The sequence below is a fragment of the Thamnophis elegans genome, chromosome 6, assembly GCF_009769535.1.
Source record: "Thamnophis elegans isolate rThaEle1 chromosome 6, rThaEle1.pri, whole genome shotgun sequence".
Classification (NCBI taxonomy): Eukaryota; Metazoa; Chordata; class Lepidosauria; order Squamata; family Colubridae; genus Thamnophis; species Thamnophis elegans.
In genome coordinates this window covers 44,409,981-44,432,252 of record NC_045546.1, presented here as the reverse complement: position 1 = coordinate 44,432,252, position 22,272 = coordinate 44,409,981, and the positions used below count along the sequence as shown (strand labels likewise).

The 22,272-nt window shown below is 31.8% G+C and overlaps 1 protein-coding gene across 3 annotated transcripts in view; it reads right to left on the bottom strand.

Annotated features, from left to right (window-relative positions):
• ROBO1 (roundabout guidance receptor 1) overlaps window positions 1–22,272 on the bottom strand; it is a 229,848-nt gene that overhangs the window by 32,417 nt on the left and 175,159 nt on the right. For 2 of the 3 annotated variants that reach the window (XM_032220175.1, XM_032220177.1), the window contains exons 8-22: window positions 20,912–21,036; window positions 19,851–20,022; window positions 19,082–19,287; window positions 18,642–18,723; window positions 18,332–18,500; window positions 18,067–18,233; window positions 17,196–17,317; window positions 15,930–16,161; window positions 15,371–15,492; window positions 12,691–12,862; window positions 9,282–9,479; window positions 5,948–5,974; window positions 3,997–4,039; window positions 2,237–2,391; window positions 98–433 (exon numbers count right to left, since the gene is read on the bottom strand). In XM_032220175.1, coding sequence (XP_032076066.1) covers window positions 98–433; window positions 2,237–2,391; window positions 3,997–4,039; window positions 5,948–5,974; window positions 9,282–9,479; window positions 12,691–12,862; window positions 15,371–15,492; window positions 15,930–16,161; window positions 17,196–17,317; window positions 18,067–18,233; window positions 18,332–18,500; window positions 18,642–18,723; window positions 19,082–19,287; window positions 19,851–20,022; window positions 20,912–21,036 — 2,328 coding nt within the window. The remainder of the gene's footprint in view (window positions 1–97; window positions 434–2,236; window positions 2,392–3,996; window positions 4,040–5,947; window positions 5,975–9,281; window positions 9,480–12,690; window positions 12,863–15,370; window positions 15,493–15,929; window positions 16,162–17,195; window positions 17,318–18,066; window positions 18,234–18,331; window positions 18,501–18,641; window positions 18,724–19,081; window positions 19,288–19,850; window positions 20,023–20,911; window positions 21,037–22,272) is intronic. The other variant, XM_032220176.1, reaches the window with a different exon arrangement.

Below are 22,272 nucleotides of genomic sequence, written 5' to 3'. Positions count from 1 at the left end.
AGTATACAAATTGTCCTTTTTATTTAAAGAGTTTCAAAATGTATTAAAATCTCTAAGGTTTAAAACACAAGGTAAGAAAATATTACAAACTATTTACCTTTGTTTAATTTGTTTTGTTCCATTATGTTGTATTGAATTGGTGCAACTTCTTGTTTCTGTTGTGGAGATGGCTTCCAATGCTTTTCATTTGAATCACCACTATTACTGTTTACATTATTGCTTATGTTTGACTGGATAAGTTGAGTAGTGGCATATGGAGTAGGCTGTCCTGGTTGGTTGACAAATCTTCCATCTTTCAGATTTGGGCTATTGAACGTTTTCATTTCATTGATTTTGTTGCTCAGGTCCACATCACCATAAACTGTTGATTCAGGCAACATCAAGTTTGTTTGCTTATTCTCCAGCTGATTGTTGTAATTTGCTATACAGTCAGCTGTCCATATTAGGAAGTAAAAAAATCCAAAAATATATTCAGTTACAATACACATTTTAACATGTAAGCATGATTTTGGTATGTAAAGCAAAATTAATTTCTAACAACATAGTTACACTGAATAAAGGGAAATTAACATCTAAGCTGTCATAAGGAGGTGCTTCTGTTCCATTGCACAGGTGACATCCTACACTATATTGCCAAAAGTAGTCGCTCACCCATCCAAATAATCAGAATCAGGTGTTCCAATCACTTCCATGGCCACAAGTGTATAAAATCAAGTACCTAGGCATGCAGACTGTTTTTACAAACATTTGTGAAAGAATGGGTCGCTCTCAGGAGCTCAGTGTATTCCAGCGTGGAACTGTGATAGGATGCCACCTGTGCAACAATTCCAGTCGTGACATTTCCTCACTCCTAAATATTCCATAGCCAACTGTCAGCTGTATTATAAGAATGTGGAAGTGTTTGGGAACGACAGCAACTCAGCCACAAAGTGGTAGACCACGTAAACTCGTCTAACATCAGTGTGTGACCTCACAAATGCGCTTCTGGAAGAATGGTCAAAAATTCCCATAAACACACTCCTGAACCTTATGGACAGCCTTCCCAGAAGAGTTGAAGCTGTTATACCTGCAAAGAGTGGACCGATGTCATATTGAACCCTATGGATTAGGAATGGGAAGTCACTTACAGTAAGTTCATATGCGAGTAAAGGCAGGTGAGTGAATACTTTTGCCAATATAGTGTATGTGCTAGTCATTCCTGACTCTAGAGAGCAGTGATCATCTCCGTTACAAAGCTGTTCGAAGTCATCTCTTTGGTCGTGGCTGGCATGACTAAATGCTGAAGACACACGGAATGCTGTTATCTTTCCACCAAAGGTGGTCCCTATTTTCCAAAACTGTATGTACCTCTTAATGAAAGCTCCTCCAGATCCTTTTTATTTTATTTCAACTACTCCTTTCAGAAACAAATCTTTCTTTATTCCTTGATTTATATCAACATACAATTTTATAGTTGTCCATCTTACCCTAGTGATGCTAAGCGGCATACAAAAAATTAAAACTAAAGGAACAAACATGCTTTATAAACAATATCCAAAAAGTCAATATACTAAATGTCTAAGATTAAAAAAAAAGTTAATTTTAATAAAACAAGATGAACAATAAACCAAGAACTAAACAAGGCTTGTTCAAGCTTTTAGCCCAATCAGTGGTGGGATTTGACCAGTTCGCACTATTTCGGGAGAACCGGTTGTTAACTTTCTGAGCAGTTTGGTGAATTGGTTGTTTGAAGAAATCATTAGGGCAGAGATCCGGTTGTTAAATTATTTGAATCTCACCACTGGCCCACCTGCCTGTGGGCACATCCAGGTCTTAAATCCCTTGATATGGAGCAACAGATCAGGTCAACTGCATCTCCAGGGGAATGCTGTTCCACAGAACAGACACAGTGACAGAGAAGACACATGATAGCAATATCTTTCTTCCCCAAGATTCCTGATAGCAGCATTGATTCTTTGGCATTAAATTTGGACCTTGATCTTGTTTCTGAATGAGAAATATCTGTATTCTAAGAAAGAGCTATAGCACATCATTGTATTTTGAAGATTTGTAAATGCCTAAGATTCTATATTTAGGGAAGAATAAAATATCTTATTATGTATTTCAAATCTATTTACTACAGGTGGCTGCATATAAATGGTAATATGTATATTGATATAAGGATGTGACTGAACAATATAGGTGCAGGAAAGCTTGAACTGTTATAAATAATGATGATAATGATAAATAATAATACCTGGTCGAGAATAAGTAGTAAGGTTGCTGTCACTGTTTCCATTGCCTGATGTACAACAGTTAATAGAACAATCATTATGATTATTCCCAGTATTAGGCCATGTATCTGCAAGCCAGGGCTGAGTAGTAGGTTCATTGATGTTTAAAAGACCTGGCCTTAAAAAGAAAAATTAAAAAAGATCACATTGATTATCCTTAGGAGCCCCCTCCTCCCTTCATGATTATTCTAGAAATCAGATTGCAGTAAAGTGGTTCATGGGCTTGCTATGAGAAATGTCTTGTTTCTTGATATCTATTTTGAAAATCATTTCTGAGTTCCTTCACTACATAGTTCAAAAAATGCTCACTATATATTTCTGATAAATGCTGTAGAAATATGAACCTGTAAAGATATTCAGCAAGTAGTAATTCGATAGCTGAGATGAACAAATATTATTTTCTAGACTTTTTGTAATGAATTCTCCAATATTTATATTAATTTATTCTTTTCTATTTTATTTGAAACTCAAAGTGGGACATAACCTCTCTCAAGGCTACTGATATGAAGAATATGAAGAATTGCAACTAAAATTATGCTGCAGATAATTTTGTAATAGGTATTATGACTTCACAGATTAGTAACTGCCAATTCCCAGGTTGTTTATATGACATTTATATGTCAAAATCTAGCAAGTGTTCCACTTTTGTCATTGATGGTTGTGCAAAGTGAAAATTTAAAAAAATGAAATAGTTACAAGTGATCATATTGCTTATATAAGGCTGCATAATCAGTCAGAGAAACATCAGTGTTGTTTAAGATTATGAAATTGTCTCAAAATTATAAGTCATAAGAAATGTAGCTACTTTAATATAACAAGCAGTTTGGAAAGGTGTCCTGTATCACTTTAAAGAATTTACACATTCCTGATTATGAAGTATATATGCTTCCAAATGTAATCAGAACCTCACATATTCCTAAACAAATGTAAACATGCCATCTTTTTTTTAAAAGCCGGAAGTTCTGTCTCTCTTTCTGGCACGCTCTTGCCAACCTTAGCATCGCTGGGCCTGGTGCTCTTTTTGCGGCTGCCACTAAGACAAAGGGCATGGTAGCTAGGGTTTGTGGGAACACCTTCCATGAGACTGTTCTGTGTGGATGGCAGATGCATGTGTGGTGCGTGGGGCATGTTCCCCCCTAGAAAATGGAGGGGACAGGCTGCACATGCATTTAAATATTTTAGGGGAGGGCTTATTTTCAGGGAGGGCATATTTTAGCACAGGAGCTCAAAAGCCCAATTGGGCATATTATCCGGGGAGGTCTTATTTTCAGGGAAAAGGGGTAATTAATTTATGAATACCCCTTCGGTGAAATGTTAATGGGATTTATTTGTTAAAATACTTATTATCGTTGATTAAACACTTTAAGACAAGTGGAATTTCATTCATTTCTCATTTATTCTGTGACCAACAATCATAATATATTTTTCCTGTTTTAATTTATAGAAACATAGAAACCTGTCCTACAAGAATAGAATTTAAAATTTAAAGCATTTTGATTAAACCACATTATTAAATGTGTAATATATCTAAAAATCTCAGTCTCAGGGTTTTTTTTTGTCACTTCACTTTTTCATAGCAGCAAAATTTATAGTTTGAAGTTAAAGTGCTCCCTCTGCTGTTTACTTTCAGTGATACATGTTTGCCTGTGTGCAAAATTAAATTTGAAATGCTCTAGGTAATTCTGCTGCATTTATGCTGAAAATTAACATCAAATTTTATTACCTGCCTCCACTGCTTACAGCTTCTCCTCCTCTTTGATATGTTACTGAAAGATAAAGATAAGATAAAATAAAATATTGTTGTTAATTCTTTGAACAAAATCAACCATGAATCTTGACAGGAAACTTCAGAAAGGCATTTGCTTGTTTAAGCAAATCTTAATCAAAAATATTAAATATTTCTTTCGAGTTTCCTATGCAGATTTTCCTATAAAAACTGTACTAATGTAGATATGCCCAGCATAGCACTACTTATCTTAACTTTATCCCATCTTGTCTTCAAAGTAAAAATGAAAGATAATTCCAAAGCAGTATTGTTTGATTGACAATAGTACAAGAACATGTTTTTTTAAATGTGCTGAATGTATAGAGATTAATATTTATAACCGCAATATGATAATAAATAAAAGTTTTTAAAAATAGCATTACTTTCAAATTACTTATTGTGAAATCTCCTTTTCCTTACTGGAAAGCCATCAGTTACAGAAATAATTTCATTTTTCACAGATATGTTAAACTGAGTTTAAATACAATGTTAATTTTAAGAATGAATTCCCCAATGGTACTAGTATACTTAAACTAACAGTATTTTAAAATTTTCTCTGAAGAATCAACACATTAAAAGGACTTTTGATATTAATATGTAACTAGATTAATTCTAAACATGTTTAAGTTTAATTCAAACCTAAAAGCAAATGAGGAGTAAAAAACATAAAAACATCTCTAAGAATTTTAGGGACAATAACCTTTCATATTTTGCAAGTGATTCATAAAACTATTTTTACATAGAATTGTGTAGATCATTCCTGTGATGTAATAAATCCTTAGAAACAATATTGACCTTTGTGTTGAGTATGGCTTTTAACACCACACAGTTTATGGGGATGTTTTCTGAAAGAAGTATTTATTTATGTTTCTGTTTAACAGGAGCTACTAAAATATGAAGTGGGGGAAATGCTTTGAATCAACATGGAAACATTGTTGCAGTGTACTTAATGCTTCCTTATGCATATTTCCTAAGGCATCTCTTCCTAGGAGGAAACCATGCAAGCCTGGGGTGGTGAGGAGGAAAGCTTTTTAAAGAGCCACTGACAAGTACAGCAAACTGCATCCATACTTAATCCTGCTTCTGATCCCAACAGCTGCACACTCCTATTTTCTTTGGATATTTATGACTGTTATAGTGACATCTGTAGAAATGGGTCAAAATAGGCAAGGTGGCAGATGGAGCATTACAACCTCTGCAAAAGACATATATCAACCCCCCATCCCCACACTGTTACTAATCTAAGTCCAATGCTCAAGAGTAGTAGACATTTAATAATATTTAAGGATCACTTTGAAAGATGGATAATAAGATAGGTTAAAGTTCAGACAGGATTACACATTAAATTAAATATCATTCTTATGTTGTTTCTACATTAAGGCTTACTGGCATTTCCTAAAGCACAGGACATCTGAATGTGAAACTCTACACTACTTGGAATTAGAGTTTATATTGTAGAGACACAAATTGTGGAGTGTGTATGGCAAGTTGAGAAGTCAAATCTCTGTAGATGTCTATTTTAATAATGATAATGTTTGTCATTAAAATTTATTATTAAAGGATGCTATCTTCCTTTATGTAGTTTCTAATGTTCTTCAAGAACTATTTTATGGAAAAATGGTGTTAGTGGGCAAATATTAAGACTGAACAGAATTATGAAAACAGAGATGATATAAATTATTGTGGATGATCTTCCCAAGTGCATAGAAAGTTTTAACTCAAATACCAGTGCTAAATCTACAAAACAGATAAAAACAGTTACGGTGATAAAATCTTATCGCCCGTAACATTACTAATTCTTTCTATTTTCAACAATGTGCCTGGTTATACAAGGAAGATGAAAGGGAGAAAGTGACATACATTATATAGACACATGCCAAACTATCAAGGGAAAAGTGCAAATATATACCTGTTGGTGTGAAGGTAAAAGACGGGACTGAAAAATCAAACATAATAAAAAAACTGGTTATTAAGCTGAAGAAAGAAAGGACAGACCAAACAACATTAGTATAAATCAAGACAATAACAGAACATAAAGGCAGAGTAAATATATCTAGACAGACAGATGTGAATAAAACAGTCCTGTGGTTTTAAATGGTAGCTTGATACAGATAGCATTTTGGAGGAAGAATGACATTCTGGTATAGTGTGCTCTTGAGAGAAATAAAGTGTGGTTTAGCCTTTCAGTGACCTTTGGGTGTTTATGTTTTGCTGCAACTTCATAGAAAAAAAATAAAAAAGGAAAGGAAAATGCCCTATAATAAATCTCAAAGTTTATGATCACTTTTAAAGTGTTATCAAAACTTTTAGAAAATACAATCTTTGCTGCATTAGGTAAGTGTATTATAGTCTTTATTATTTAATAACAAAACAAATAAAATAAGAGTATATAAATCTTAGGCATATGTACTAGCATGGTGGGGTTTTGATTAGTACTTTAAAGTGTGTAACTTTTATTAGTTACCTGCTTAGTGTTATATCTTCTTTTATGTTATTATTACAAGTAACATGTTTAGTTTTGATAAGTTCAACTAATAAATCAGTTACAACAATTGGCTTAACAATCTAAAATATGAAGCCCAAATATTTAGAATAGATAGTTCAGGAAAAAGGCCTTATCTCTTTTGACCTCCATAGATTTTATTAGGACCAATAGGGGCTAATCAAAATATTTTGTTTGGGAAATATTTTTATAATAAGAAAAATGAAGTTAAAGTTCTTAACAATGTTAATGTTCTGAGCAACATAAATTATGTTTAAATTGGCCTAGAGTTTTAGGACCAGTAGACATTCCACAAAAATGATAGAATGACTAAATAGGGATACTGGCAGTATTTTAGGCCTTTTAAAATATTTTTCTACTGGACTAGCACCTTAAGATGTTTAAGGGTCTCATATCTGTCTCTGTTCCTATCTTCCTGGAGCACTGGCACTAAAGTAACAGATAAAATATCTTCAGAACTCTAAAAATAATGCTGTAAGCTATTCAAGCATTCTTTTTTTAAAAAAAATGATCTTAGTAATCCTCTTATAATTTTTTTCTGATGCTCTTTTTCACAAAGTAAAAGGTATTCAGTGTCCTTCAAAAGTAGAATAGAGATAAATAAAGTTTTCATACACAAACACTCACACAGACACAGATATATAGATACTCCCGTACACACATAGGAAGGAAAGCAAGCTATCAAAAATAACTGTTATCCAATCTCTTCATTAATTCAAGCAAGGACTTGGCAACAATGGCATTATTTTACTCCGAACTAAATGCTCAATATTAAGAAAATAAAGTACCTTGGAAGAAAATTGTTTATAACCGAACCACTAACTTATTTATCAAAGTTTACATGAATAAAATTACCTTGCTTTTAATGCAATATATATAAACTTTAATACTAAGAATGTGATATATTATTGTATTAATTATATTTTATTGAGGACAAAAATTTTATTTCATCACTAAAATTCGGAAGATATGTAAGAGTACAAACAGTAAAATAACAAAGAATCATAATAACGAACTTCATGCTACAGAATTAGCTCCATTTATAGTCAGCTAATAGGATTAGTTGATAAAATGTAGATCTTAATAAAAGATTACATGGGACCATGCAATTAGTAAAGCTTAAAAAAAGAACTGTTAAAGTAGTGTGAAGATTATTACTTGATTTTCCTTACTGAGTAGTAACCAATACACATTACTTTTTATTCCAGCTTCATGAAACCTGCCTGTAGTATTACTAATACCCAATATTGGCACTATGCTATGTATGTTTTATATTCCAGAATATACTCACTTCCTTGATATTTAAATCTTTTCAATTTTATAATGTAATAAAACAGCAACAACAAAAGTAACCATAAATTCTAGGGATTAGTCAACAATATATTTCTTATATTTTTCTAATGTAAGTTTTAGAAATATGCAACTCTGTGACCTTTTCTTCATATTATTGAGAGAGTACAATATTAATATTGGATGCCAAGCATTAACTATTCCATATAAGTGTAACAGTTTTCTTCCAACAGTTGAGTCTACCAAAAGTCAACTTCAGGAAGATTTTTAAGGAGAACCACTATATCAAGTTCATCTCTTTTTGATGAATAACTCCTTTTATATTTTTAGATACTTTTGGTGTCTGTTGTATATGTAGGGTCAATTTGAAAAGTTGACATTTACTACAGTGTAGTAAAACTCAGCTCTTTCTTTGAGATAAATCCTGCTACTTACTCCACATGTGGTTCTAATTAAAACATGGTTATTAAAAAAAAAGATTCCCCAAAATTCCCACAGCATTTAAGTCATTTTAGCAGACTTATAGCCTGGGACCTATAAGCACATCTGTCTTTTATTAGATTGTATCTAGTTTTTAATGTTCCTAGCTGTGCCTAGATTTCCAGGTGGTAACAGGGGCAAAAAATAAGCTTGCATAATTTGTTTAATGTGTCTACTGCAGCTGTGACAGGCTTGATAGTTGCCATCACTGTTAAATGAAAAAAGTTGATATTCATACATACAATTAATATAGTGTAACCTATGCGAAGCTGCTATTGTAAATTACTTGGAGATATAAATTGATGAAAATGCAGTATAGTTACTAGTATCACATTCCACTGGGATTAATCACATTTTCTCTGCTGAAGCAGTGGAAAAATGTGTTTAAATTAATATACTAGTAATATAAATTCTTTTTTTAAAAGTTTTTGGGATCCTAGTGTTAACATACATTTTTGTTTTAAAGTAGTTATTCAATATTTCAATGTTTCATTTTAATGCCAATCACAATACTATTTGAGTTTACATAGTACTACCGTCTTTCAACCTTTAATCTTTCCCTCTAGTTATTGCTTTTATTCTACTGTTTTAAAAATATATGTGCTAATATTTCCCCCATTTCTTATTTCTGCCTCTATTCTGGCTTCTAATCAGGCCACCATTACTAATCCTACACTAATCAAAGTGTTAATACACTTGTTTATATTAAAATAAAGTCCTTTATTATTTAATTATTCAATGTTTCAATACACTAGTAATGTAAATTATTGATAATAATATATTCTTGTCCTAGAAAGAAACCATAATCTAAGAAATTAATAATTCAATCCATTTTTTTCTTAAAACAGAAATTATGACACATTTTAAAAACTAAAGGTCTCAGAAAAATTGTCAATGTTCATTTAAATAATTTCTAGATTTTAGGGATGGAGATAAATCAATTATATTTATAAAAGCTGCAGCAAAATACCTTTTCTTATACCAGCATAAGAACTGGCAAGACCATTCCGTTTTTTTCGGTGGCGATATAACCAAATACTGAAAACCATAAGAATAATCCAGCAAGCAGCACCAATTCCAGCAATGAACGCTGGCTGTTTTACAACATCTGAAATCTGCTGAGCTAAACTGACTTGGTCTTCAGGTGACACAGGGTTTCCATAGGAATCTGAAAGAAGAAGTTTACAATATTGCAAGTTTGCTTCTAGAAATAAAATGTTACTTATAAGAAATGCACAATATTATAATTATTCATTATTCTCTGTCTATGATATATTTAATAAAATGGCAAACAAACTGATACAATTTAGAAAACTATGATTACATTTGGAGTGCTTTAGCTATTTCTGCCATATTACTTAAACATTTTTGTGTTGATACAAACATTAACATTTTCACTAAAATAAAAATCGCATAAACATAGAGATAGATGTATACCGCATCAGCTTAACAACAAAAAGCATTGTAATACATAAGCAGCTGACAATCTTTTCCACAATTTATTTCTTTATGTATGAAATTTTTTATTTTATATAATGTATATGATATAATTTTGAAGCCATAATGATGACTAGGCATTTTATATCATATAGATTGCACAGCTGCCCAGAATTACTGAGTGGGCAGTCATACAAATGTTCTTAAATAAATAAATAAAATTCTAATGTTACATAAACTGAATTTAACAGTAATATAAATTACTGTTTTCAAAAAACTAATTCTTTCTATGCATTACTATAATATTTGTAATTGTTTGTATGTCTTTTATTGTTTTAGAATTTAGAATCTGGTTAATTCAAGCAGTCATAAATAGTTTATCTCAATTTGGTTCCCTATATATAATATATAGATATATTAGAGCTCAGCTTCTATAATTTCTAATCATTTTTTATTAGCTATTACAGCTCAGAGGAAGACACAACTTTAGTAAAGCTGTTATGCTGTGGCTAAGTCAAACTGGCATTCTGTGTAAAACACATATACACATACTCACACACATCAATGTTTTCTTACAAATATGTATACATCTTATAATATATGCTTATAATATATAATATATTCATTCAAGAAAAAAAGTATTTCACCATTATCATATCTTATTATTGTAACCTGATTCATTGACTTATTCACTGAACCGTTCATTGTACACATTTATAATCATGGAGTATATAATACCTTCCATTTTAAAATTTTACTTTACTTAATATCTTCAAAAATATTTTCAGTGAAATATATTTTTCCTGTTACATTAACACTTGCTATTAATTAATTGTAAAGCACAAGTAGTCATATTAAAAAAATGAAAATGTTACAAAACAAATAAAATGATATACCAAACCAAACTTCTACATGCACAGTTATTTCAGTAAGTATCTCAAGTATGTCAAAGCACAAAAAACTCTCCTGGAATCTCTTTCGCTCTAATGGCACATATTAGTGAGCTAATTAACATAATGATAATGATATTCAGTTTACACTAGATATTTGCATAGTTTCCTATGTTATGAGCATAACATTACAGTTATAGCTTCCTAATGCTACAAAATCACAACTCAATTTTGGGGTTTTCCTTATAAAATCTTATAATAAATGAAACATTAATCTGCATAATACTTCTACTGAATATTATAATACCATTATGCATGAAATATGCATCCATCCAAACTTTTCAATGTTTCAATTTAAAGTTTTCAAATTTAACATTTGAAATAAAAAAGTAACTAACTTTAACCAATGAAAACATACATTCTTTAATTTCTGAATTCATTCTGACAAGAAGATAAATTATTTAACTTTTCAAACCTTTTCAGATGAATGATGTGTAAATGTCATGATTGAACAAAGGCTTGGGCACATTTTCTTGGGCATTTTAAAACATTGAAACATATATAAATATAAAATATTCAAAATTGCACACAGAGACACATACACACAGAGAGAGGCAAACTCTAACAGCATTAGTGAGGCTCTAGTCAGTCCACTGTAGGGGTTACAGCTTAACACAAAAGAACATTAGGGAGTTCAGTTATTTGCATTTGCTGGCATATTATCACAAAAGCCATGTTAATTAGTTCACAAAATACACTTCATAATGGGAGCTGTTACAGCAGTAACATTCATTACATTTGGGATGTCTCAGACATGAAGCATACACTTAAAATGTATAATTATTTGAGTGAAGCTTCTAATACATGCACATAGGTTAATTGTTTTATGACTTCCTTGTATTAGAAAAATGATGTGCCTCAAAGCCTGTCTCCTGAACAGTTCCAGAAGAGCTATAAGGAAATAATTAACAGTTATTTATTTGATGCTTCATCTACTGTTGATTATAGTGCATGTATGTATGTAATTCAGCACTGAACCTACCATGGAAGGGTACTAACTTTTATTTTGGCAAAAACAATAACCTCCTTTATACCAGACTTAAAGAAAACATGGCATTCTTATTTCTGGTTTGAAAGGCTATGGTCGCACACTAATGAAAACGCTTTCTGTTTGCTCCTCAGCAACTCTGTAGCATTTAAAGGGCCATTTTAGTTAGAAAATAGGAAAAAAAAAATTTTTTTAAAAAAGGAGGGGGATGAAAACTACCCCAAGCATAGAAATCCAAATAATTCAACTTAACATCTCAGGTCTAATCTTCTAACCAAGACAACCAATAAGGATTAAAGGATTGAATGGCAGGGTAACATTCTGTGAGAAACATTCTCCATTATAGTAACCACCATTAAGAGTGCTAAATCAGTCTAGGGTAGGCTGTTGATGGGAGCTTTATAAGAAAAACTGAAATTGTAACCTGTTTCCTTAGACTGTGCCCTACTTATAGTTTCCATCTGATATGGTACTTTAAGCTTTGGAACCACAGATAAAACCAGAGCATGCTTGCTGGACTGCCTTATTTTTACCACTAGCTACTGGTACAATTCAGGTCAGTGGTGGGATTCAAGTTTTTTTACTACTGGTTCTGTGGCTGTGGCTTGGTGGGCATGGCATGACATAGCTTGGTGGTCATGGCAAGGGAAGGATACTGTAAAATCTCCATTCCAACCCCACTCCAGGGGAAGGATACTGCAAAATCCCCATTTCTTCCTGATCAGTTGGGTCTTGGGAGGCAGAGAATAGATGGGGGCAGGACCAGTTAGAGGTGATATTTATCAGTTCTCCAAACTACTCAAAATTTCTGCTACCAGTTCTCAGAACTGGTCAGAACCTGCTAAATACCACCTCTGGTTAATAGCTACATAACAAAGAAAAACATTCTTTTTCAAAGCAAGTTATGCTTGTTCCTTATTCTGTACAGACAAAAGAGAACATGCCAATCTTCATTACACTATATAAAAATCTAAATGTTCAACAAAGCATTAAAAATAGCTCACCCAACTGAATAAATTGTGGTTCACTCTTCACTCCAGCTCCAGCTCCTGTACTTGCTGCTACTTCAACACTATATTTAATACCAGGAACTAGAGATGGAATTATTAGAGAAAATGTAGAGCCATCCACTGTCTTATTTATATGGTATCGACTTTCATTTCCAAGGCACCAAACCTAGAACGAATAAAAAAAGAATATTTTTCTTCATGGAACAAAATGCACCAAATGGCATTTTCTGCTTTACATATAAAGATGAATTTAGCTATGTTAATACACATTTGTAAAGGCTGCTAAGAAATTGATAAAAATAGCACTATATAAGTCAATAGGATAACTGATTTATTTTTAAAAATGCATGATTTCTCTAGTGTAGGTATTTATTGGAGTAAATGTCAGTAGTCCATAAATCTAGAACTCCTTGATATATTGGATTTTTACCACCTGATATTTACAAAGAAATTATATCTGTAAAAATTGAAAGAAACTGCAAAATGAACATGTTATCAAAATATGTGTTATTCACATTAGTAATTTCTTTTTAGAAATTATTTACAAAAGAATCACCATAAAAATATAATAAATTGAAAGGATAATGTAAAAACCAGCTGTCTATTAAATTCAATTTTATGCAATTGCTAAATTGATATCATGTATCAGTCTTTTGCATAACTGCAAATAATGTAAATTTAGTCAGTTGTTCAGCCTGTTTCAGAGACAACATATTTTTATGCTATTTGGAAATGAAGTCTGAAGTAAAATTTTGTTCACTGCATCTGAAGAAGATCTATATGTTGTATACAAATACTATTGAATTATTTTTGTTAGATTAGAATATTAAGACATCTCCACCATTTCAATGGAACATAATCAACAATAAGACTTGTTAATAATGATCTACTAATACAAATAGGAGAGGTGTAAAAATTAAGTGTCTTTGAGTGGAACTAAACTCCTGGTAACTTCATTGATTTTTTTGGCATAATACATAAGTAGTATTCCACTATCTTGATTTCCCACAACTTCCCAAATTAACTTATTGCCCTGAGATTTTCTGGTATTCTTCCATTTAAATACTAACAGGACTACAACTCTTTTTGTCTAAGAGTTGTTGGTTTTTTTTTTGCATATGGCACGTATTATCCGGGGATCGCCGAGATGGCTGGCTCCCTCTGGGAAAGGATTTTTTCCAGGCAGTGTTATCATTCCCCATGGGATGCCTGAAGCTAGTAGGCATTCAGGGGAGGCTCTTTTCTTGTCCCTATGTGGTTTATTCGCTCCCAGGAATTGAGTCACTGACTTCAGTGGTGTGCAGGCCCAGCATCTTACCACGGCCCACATACTTTGTCTAAGTACTGTCAGTTCATAAATGAGGCACAAATGTCTTCAACTTGACTCTTGTAAAAATTTTTGGCAACAATAAAGTATTTTTTATTATTTAAAGCTGGGATGTTTTGCCATCTTATAGTCTACCCTGTAGCCCCAATTAATGCTGCCTACATATTAATCATTTAAATACTAAGGTTGAGCCTCCTTCTGAACTTAGAAAAACTTAGCCAAAGCAGGATGTATTCAGCAAGGTAGACATCCTGGAATGTTAATTCTGCAGGATCACTAATATTTTAAAAGCTGGAGAAATGCTAAACAAAAGCACCTGAAACAAATAATTCCTATTAGATTTTTTAGAACTTATAAAATTTAAAAACAAAAGAGGTAAATACAACACAATAATTTCACCATGTTGAAAGTCATCCAACATAAATACAATTTGATTACATGGACTTTTATAAGAAAAATAAATTCTCTGGATATTTAATTTACTAGATGATTATAGATGTGCTACAAGTAAAATTGCAAAATTGTACTGAAGAATACTTTTTTTAAAGCTGATTGAAATTGTCCTATTGTACTGTGTGTTTTTTCCAAGAACTAAACTTGGAATCTAATCTGATTTAATTAGTCAGTCACACGATACACCCCTTAATTTCTCCTTTAAATATGTTTTTTTAAAAATGGAATTTAACTTAAATCAACCTTTCCCAATTGGCACTTTCTAAAATCTTCATTCTTCAAAAGCAGTACTTGGGAAGTTGAAGATGAAAATTAAAAGTTAAGCACTTTAAAATCTTACTTTAAATTTTTCACTGACATTAATGTCCACTTTAACAATGTTAAGTTTTAACTGAAAGGCAACTCACAAATGGAAAATGAAATATCAAATTTATATTCTCAATAGTGTGGAATGTTAAATATTCAGCCCTACCCTAATACTGATATTTAATCTAGAACTAGATTTGTATTTTTTTCTTGAAAGAAACTATACAATATTATTTAGTATTATATCTCGAATTATTTGCAAAATTGCAAGATTAATTAAAAGTATATTTTAACCCAGGATATTTATTTGAATTCAGTTTTGTACAGCTAATTTTTCAGCATTCACAGTCTTTTATTTCAATAGCTTTTTAACTTATAAACAGTAATTCTAAGGAACAAATTTGTTACTATATAATATCATCATTAATATTCTTTTAATATAAAAACATTATAAATATATTGAAGTCCTTGTGAAAAGTGTTACTGTACAATATACTGATTTTTACCACCAGATGGAGCTAAGTAACCACAAAAAAAAATCCATATAAATAACTCCCAATAATTTTCCAAGTTACAACTGTATATCACCTTGTATTCCTGAACCATTCCATTCTGTGTGTCCTCTGGGGGAGGCTGCCAAGTTACTACAATTGCAGTGCCATTTCCATCATTCTTGGTGACTGAAACACTTTGTGGAGGGGCACTTGGAGCTGGTTTTGGAAGAAAGAATATATATGATCAAAACAGTACTTTTACTATCATTTTACTATCACTAAAGATGTCATTTAAGAAGATACATTTAAGTCTAATAATCCCAAAACGTATCTTGCAATATCAAGTGCTGGACAGGAGGAAGGGACGGAGGGAGAGAGATTTAATTTTTTTTAAAAATATTTACTTTTACATTTTTCTGATATAGTGTTTTTTTGTAAACTGAACCAAATATGATAAAGTCCAAATTGTTGCATAACTGAACACTTAAAAAGAAAAAAAAAGCAATCATCAATATAGCAAAAAGAAATTCAGGGCTACTTAGCAGTTGATACATGTCATCAATATAAGGAGAAAGATTAAAAAAAAAGAAATTCCATAATGAATCTGAGTTAGAAATGCTTAAAAAAAATCATAAGGCAGTTATACTACTTGCCTTCTTCCAAAGTTTTGGCAAATTTCACTTCACTGTCAGCTCCTTGAAACTCATTAAAAAAAGGTCGAGCCTTAATTTCGTAGTTCATTCCTTTTTTGAGTTCAGGAATTACAATGCTGTTTTTTGTTGGTGTCCTTACATCAAAAATTGACCATTCAGATTCCCCTTGAGATGAAGATGTTGGCCTGTACAAAATTTTATATCCCTGAATATATTGGGATTGTTGGTCAACCTAACATTAAAGACAGAACATGCATGTTAAATAGTGTATATATATATAACACCATGTCATCAAACATTACTTATATACTTAATTTCTCATGGTTATGTTTTCAATATAGTGTGTAAAGTATGAGCATTCTTCAGCAGCTTTCAAGAGTAAAGTTATCAAATTACTTTGCAAGTAAAAAGAGCATACACAAATCTTATTAAATAATGGCAGAATGTAATAGGGTTCTGCAATAATTTCAGACAGCCAGGCATTCATTTTAGTTTTTTTACTAGTTGACCGCATTAGTAGATTCAGACCAGAATTTAAAGGGAAGTTGCTTTCTCATATAAATGTAGAATTTAGCAAGTGGCAACACTTTGATGATCTTGGAAGCTAAGCAGGTTCTGAAGTGGGATTCTGCCAGTGAATCCCAGGTATGCAGAAGAGCAATGGTAGCTACTTATGTATTATTTCCAAGAAGTCACTATGAGTTAAATGTGACTTGAAGCAAATTTTGCTTTTATAAATCCAGAGCTATTCTTTGGCTAAATATGATCAAGTCAATATTTCTTAGCTTAAGCAATTTTTCAGAAATAGTAAAACCCACAAGGTATTTTGAAAACAAAAATAATAGAAATGAACACTACAAAGGAAAAGATCTATTTATTAATTACATTTTAAATTTATTTAGGAATAAATTTAGCAAACAATGTATTTATAATTAGCACTAAAGACAGCCTAAATGTAAATGTGCTTTGAGCATAGCACTGAATCAAATGGACAGAAATGGATAGATTACTAGTGGAATATAAAAATAATTAATCCATCCCCGTGGTGGATTTTAACTTTTACCCTTTTACTTCTGATTGTTCTGCCAATCTCCAACCCTAACCAAAGTTCATTAAATACAATTCACGGTTACTAAGAATATTCAACTGTATCTCACATTAAAGTAATAAAGGGGAAAGGATCAGCAATGCATCATTGCATTTTGGTATTCTTTGAGAGTTGTCTTTCTATTGGCCACTCCATGTTGCTGCTGTTATTGTACTTACTGTCCAGTGAACTTCAATAGAAGAAGAAGAAAGAATTGTTGGATTATGGAGATGTAGGACAACATCACCCAGCTCTCTTTGTACTTGTTTATGATCCACACCCTGATTTGTTGGTGGAACATCTGCAACAATTTTAACAAATTATCAGACATGTATGAAAAGTGTTGAAAAACAAATTTGCATGTACTAATCACCTTTTCTCAATTTTAGCACCAATATCTAATCAGTTGAATTTGAGAGTTGAGGAATTAATATTGTAATGCGGAATAAAAAATGTCATATCTAAGTCTATGTAAACATTTAAATATTAATATCATATACAACAAATATTGTAAATGAATTATAAACAGTGAAAAGTACCTAATTAGTAAATGCAAGCAAAAACCAAAATCCTTAACTTTCTTAATATGTATCCTATACAAGATACTCTGAGCAGAACTATGCATACTTTCAAATATGGGAATACAGATATCTAAATCATTAGGCAGGCAATATAATTCAAAGGAGGCAGTACTGGAGTTGTCCTAATGTGTTTGACATCACATAGATATATTTCTTACATTGTATCTATTTCTTGGATTCTACTGCACTGTATTGCCTCATATTATCTTGACAATTGTACTTATACAAGCTTTGTTTTATTTCATCAATATGTATTATGTGTTAGTGCTCTACAAGTTGTTCTGTCTTCATAGTTTCTTCAGAGAGAAAAAAATTGTACATTTTGACTTCCATTCTTTTATCTAAAAGAAAATTTACTAAGGTTTCTCCAAATTGTATTGACTAAAATTGAGTCATATGATTTCTTGTATCAATCCTTCCCCCACTATAATTATATAATAATTATATGTGTTTTACACACACATTTTACCTTGGGTTTTCACTGGGTCAGATATCTGACTGGGATCACTAATTCCATATGCATTGGCTGCACGAACGAGGAACAGATAAATGGCATTTGGTTTCAGTCCTTTCACTGCAAATGTTTCTGTTTTCACATTTTCTGCTACAGTTTGCCAGCTACTACCAGCTGCATGGCTAAGAAGACAGAATATATAAACCAAACAGGTTGATTCATGCCTCTGATTTAATAGTCTTAAAAGAAACACAACTAGAATACATGAAAGGCATAATACCTGAAGGCATCTATTATATAAGAGGTTGGAGTTGCACCTGAATTCAAATTAGGTTTCCATGAGAGAGTTACTGTATTTCTTCTGACATCAGTAATTTCAGGTTTTGATGGTGCACTAGGAATTAAATTAGGGTCAGTAGGTCGTGGTGGCTGCACTGGAATGCCAAATTCTAGAAAATGAAAGCATTTATTACTAAGAGCTTGACCTATAATCTACTGTGGTCACATTAATGTGTTGTTTTTATTACATAAAAATTATTAGCTTATATTTAAAGTTTTTTTTTTGTTCTCATGAATCCTGATTAATTTACCTTGAACTTCAATGTAAGCACTCCATGATGCTTCACCACTTGAGGTTGAGGCAATACATGTGTACCGACCAGAATCACCCAGCTGAAAATTAAACAAGTTTTTAAAATAATAAGAGCTGAACTCAGGGTCTTTCTATCCTAGTCTACTACATTAATCAATATACCACATTGACTTTCTTCAGATTTATGTGCTACCTAATGAATAAGAGTTAAAATAAACATATAAATTTTGATAGAAAAAAAGGTGCTCATATAAAGAAGGCACTCATATAAAGAACACACTTTAAATTGAACAAAGAACGTGAGTGCAGATGAAACTAAGGTAATAGAATATAGCTATATAACTCTATTCATACATTTTAAAGTCACCAGAGAGCAGCATTCAGAACCTCAAGCCAAATTCCAAAGAAAACATACTAAAAAAAAACATTTTAAGCTACCTTTGCATATCGAATCTGTAGTGCCCCGGATTCCAGTTGCTTGATTCGAGAATCCTGAGAAGAGATAAGGACGCCATCTTTCCTCCAGAGGATTATGGGCATGACAGTGCCTGTAGCTATACAGTTGAGTATTAAAGTACCATCTACAGCTACAGTTTGATTGACAGGACCCTGACGAATCACAGGGGGAGGTCGGTCTACAATCACTGGCAGAAGAAAAAGAAGAAATTATGTTCACAAATGGAAGCACTTTTGAAATCATTTAAGCAACAGCAAATTTCCAAGGGAGATGGTGGTTAAGAAATATGAAATATAAATATATAAAATAAAATTAATTTGGGATTAAAATATAATGAAACATTATCTGATACCAAATTATTATTAACTTTTATTGCTATTAAAATGATAATGGTAATATTATTTATATTATTATAAATATTTTACACTGTAAAACTAAACATGGATACTTTGCAACTTTTTCTATTTTAAATAAAGAACTGAAAACATGCATGCATTTCTTCTTACTTATTTACATAGTATAACAAAATATTAAACTGTAATTGAAACATTATGGCATGCAATGGTAAATGAAATTGAGATAACATCTCTGAATCTATTTGTTGGATGAACAAAAAGCATTAGACCAAAAGTTTGAAAGGTGTTGATTTCCAGCTTTGCAATTATTTATCAGACAATCATAAAGATGCAGAATTGTCAATTTTTACTCCCAAACTACTGCTACATTATTAGGAATTAAACATAAACTTACCATCAGTTACCTCTAAGTATGCTTTTGTTGTGATGCTTCCTGCAACATTTAAAGTCTGGCAGATATAATATCCAACATCAGATCTCTGGACATTTGTAATTGTAAGATCACCCGTCTGAGAGACTGAAAACCGGTTGGAAGACTGGGGTGGTTGGTAGGAGAACAGTAAGTTCTAGAATATAAAAAAGTATAACAAGGTGCAGGTATTGAATATATTAGTAGACACAAATATGGTAAGATTAGTTAAGCTTGGTTGATCTTGAAAACAAAGTAAGTCATCAGAAAATATCAGGGCTATTGGCTATATTGGAAAGTTGATAAAATACCCCAGAAGAAAGCAACAGAAAAACTATGATTGCACTATTGCGAAGAAAACTATATACAGTAGGTATGCCCTGTAGTCACCAGGGGTCAACTTGATTTGACAGAAACTTGTCTTTTCTTAATAAAATCCATATGTTGTTACATAGAGCTGAAGTTTCTGGTATGAAGTTTTGTGGCACTACTAAAGACTGGGAGATTCTGTATCACATTTACATATAAATGCTTTTTTTTCTTTTTAGACAAATTGATAAAAGACATGGGTATATATGTATGATAAGTATATAATATTCAGAATCCGGATAATTGATGCTAAAGATAAGTGGAAAGGAAACAACTTTTCCTTGGTTGTTTAGTTGTTTAGAAAAATAGAACATGTTAACTTGCTGATATAGCAATACATTTATTATTTCTGCATGCCAATACATACAATGTCCCTACAGAAAGACCCCCCCAAAAAAAATAGGATTGTATGTCTATAATCAGAATTCTTCTACCATTTTAAATTATGATGTACTAAAACTGTTACACTGTTGAAAGAGAATAGTGAGACTGTTTTTCAATAATCAATAAATATTTATTTGCTGAATCATCAACAATTTATTATGTAGATTGTTCAGGAATCTACAGATTATTTTCCCCTTTAATTGGGATTCAGTCATAAGATTGGTTTCATATTAAAATTGGTTTCAACTTTTGTTCATTAATTATTTACATTATGTAATTGCAGTTTATTTTACCTGGCTTCCTTCTCTTCGCCAAAATATTGCTGGTTGAGGGTTCCCAGTTGCTTCACATTGGAAAGTGACAGTTCTGCCTAATGTAGCTACTTGATCTCGAGGTTTGACAACGAAATGTGGTGGCTCTGAGGGAGAAATGAAGTCAAACCACAATTATCCATTACTAACATGGTTTAATTAATTTTTAGCTGTTTCAGAAATTGACATCAAATTTCCATGTGGAAACTGAAATATGCAATTTGAACATATGTTGCTCTGTCTTGTTGGTGCTAGGCCATGCTCAGGATTGTTTTATCAGAAACAAAGCAAGTAAAAATGACATACAACACAAGTAACTTGGCTGTTTCTTTTTTGCCTCTGCTGTATGTCTTTAATTGCCTGTTTGTTAAATGTTAAGAAAAAATGATAACCCTTTTCTCTCCCCTCCCCCTTCTCTAGCCATGTTAGCTTAAAGAGTTGCTGCTATTTCAATAAGAGAAACAGCTGAAAAATTTAATGGAGCTTAATAAATGAAACGCAAACACACACAAATCTCTAGTTACAAAACTAGGGGATGTGGGAAGGCTTCAGCAATGTAGAGCATTAATCAAACTTTAATGGAAATAAACAATAAAATGGGTTAGACGTTTAAAAAGAAAGCTGCTTTATATCTTGCAGGTTAACTTCTAACGACTTTCTTTTTATGATGAAGACTGTGTTCCACTTCAATAATGGTTGAATAACAAAGGAAAGCTAAAACTAACATATTCTTGCTCACTACTTATAAAATTTGCTTAACGTAATACTTTATAGCTTTTCTGCAGATTCCCAAAATGTTTCATATGATGATTTTTGCCAAAGGACGCAGAGAATTTCTATCAGTTAAAAAGCTTTTATAATAGGTTTGATTTTGATGTAGAAATGGATACCAAATATTTTTGAATTTAACTCAGAGACTTAGAAATGTTGCTATATAAATTGTAGCCATTTTTTTTGGGGTGTGTGTGTGTGTGTGTGTGTGTGTGTAATTAGTGAAAAGGAATGAAATTAAAGCTATAATGAAGCAGACTAAATTGTTGATTTACTTAGTCAACATCTTCAAACAAAAAGTGCATATAAATTAAGCAAATTTGAAACATCTGTTCGTCTTCATATTATAAATACTGCCAGTATTGTCCAAATTGTTTTATTTATACAAATGGTCACTACGTGGAATGATAAACAGAACGTCAAAAATTATGCTGGTTTCATTAAGTTACGGCAGTTAAGTATATTAATGTAATTGACCTGGAATAGAGAAAAAATAAATTAAAAGCAGCCTTTTTAAAATAATATGTTGTGCAGAGCAAGAGATATTCACAAACATACAGAGTGAATAGTAT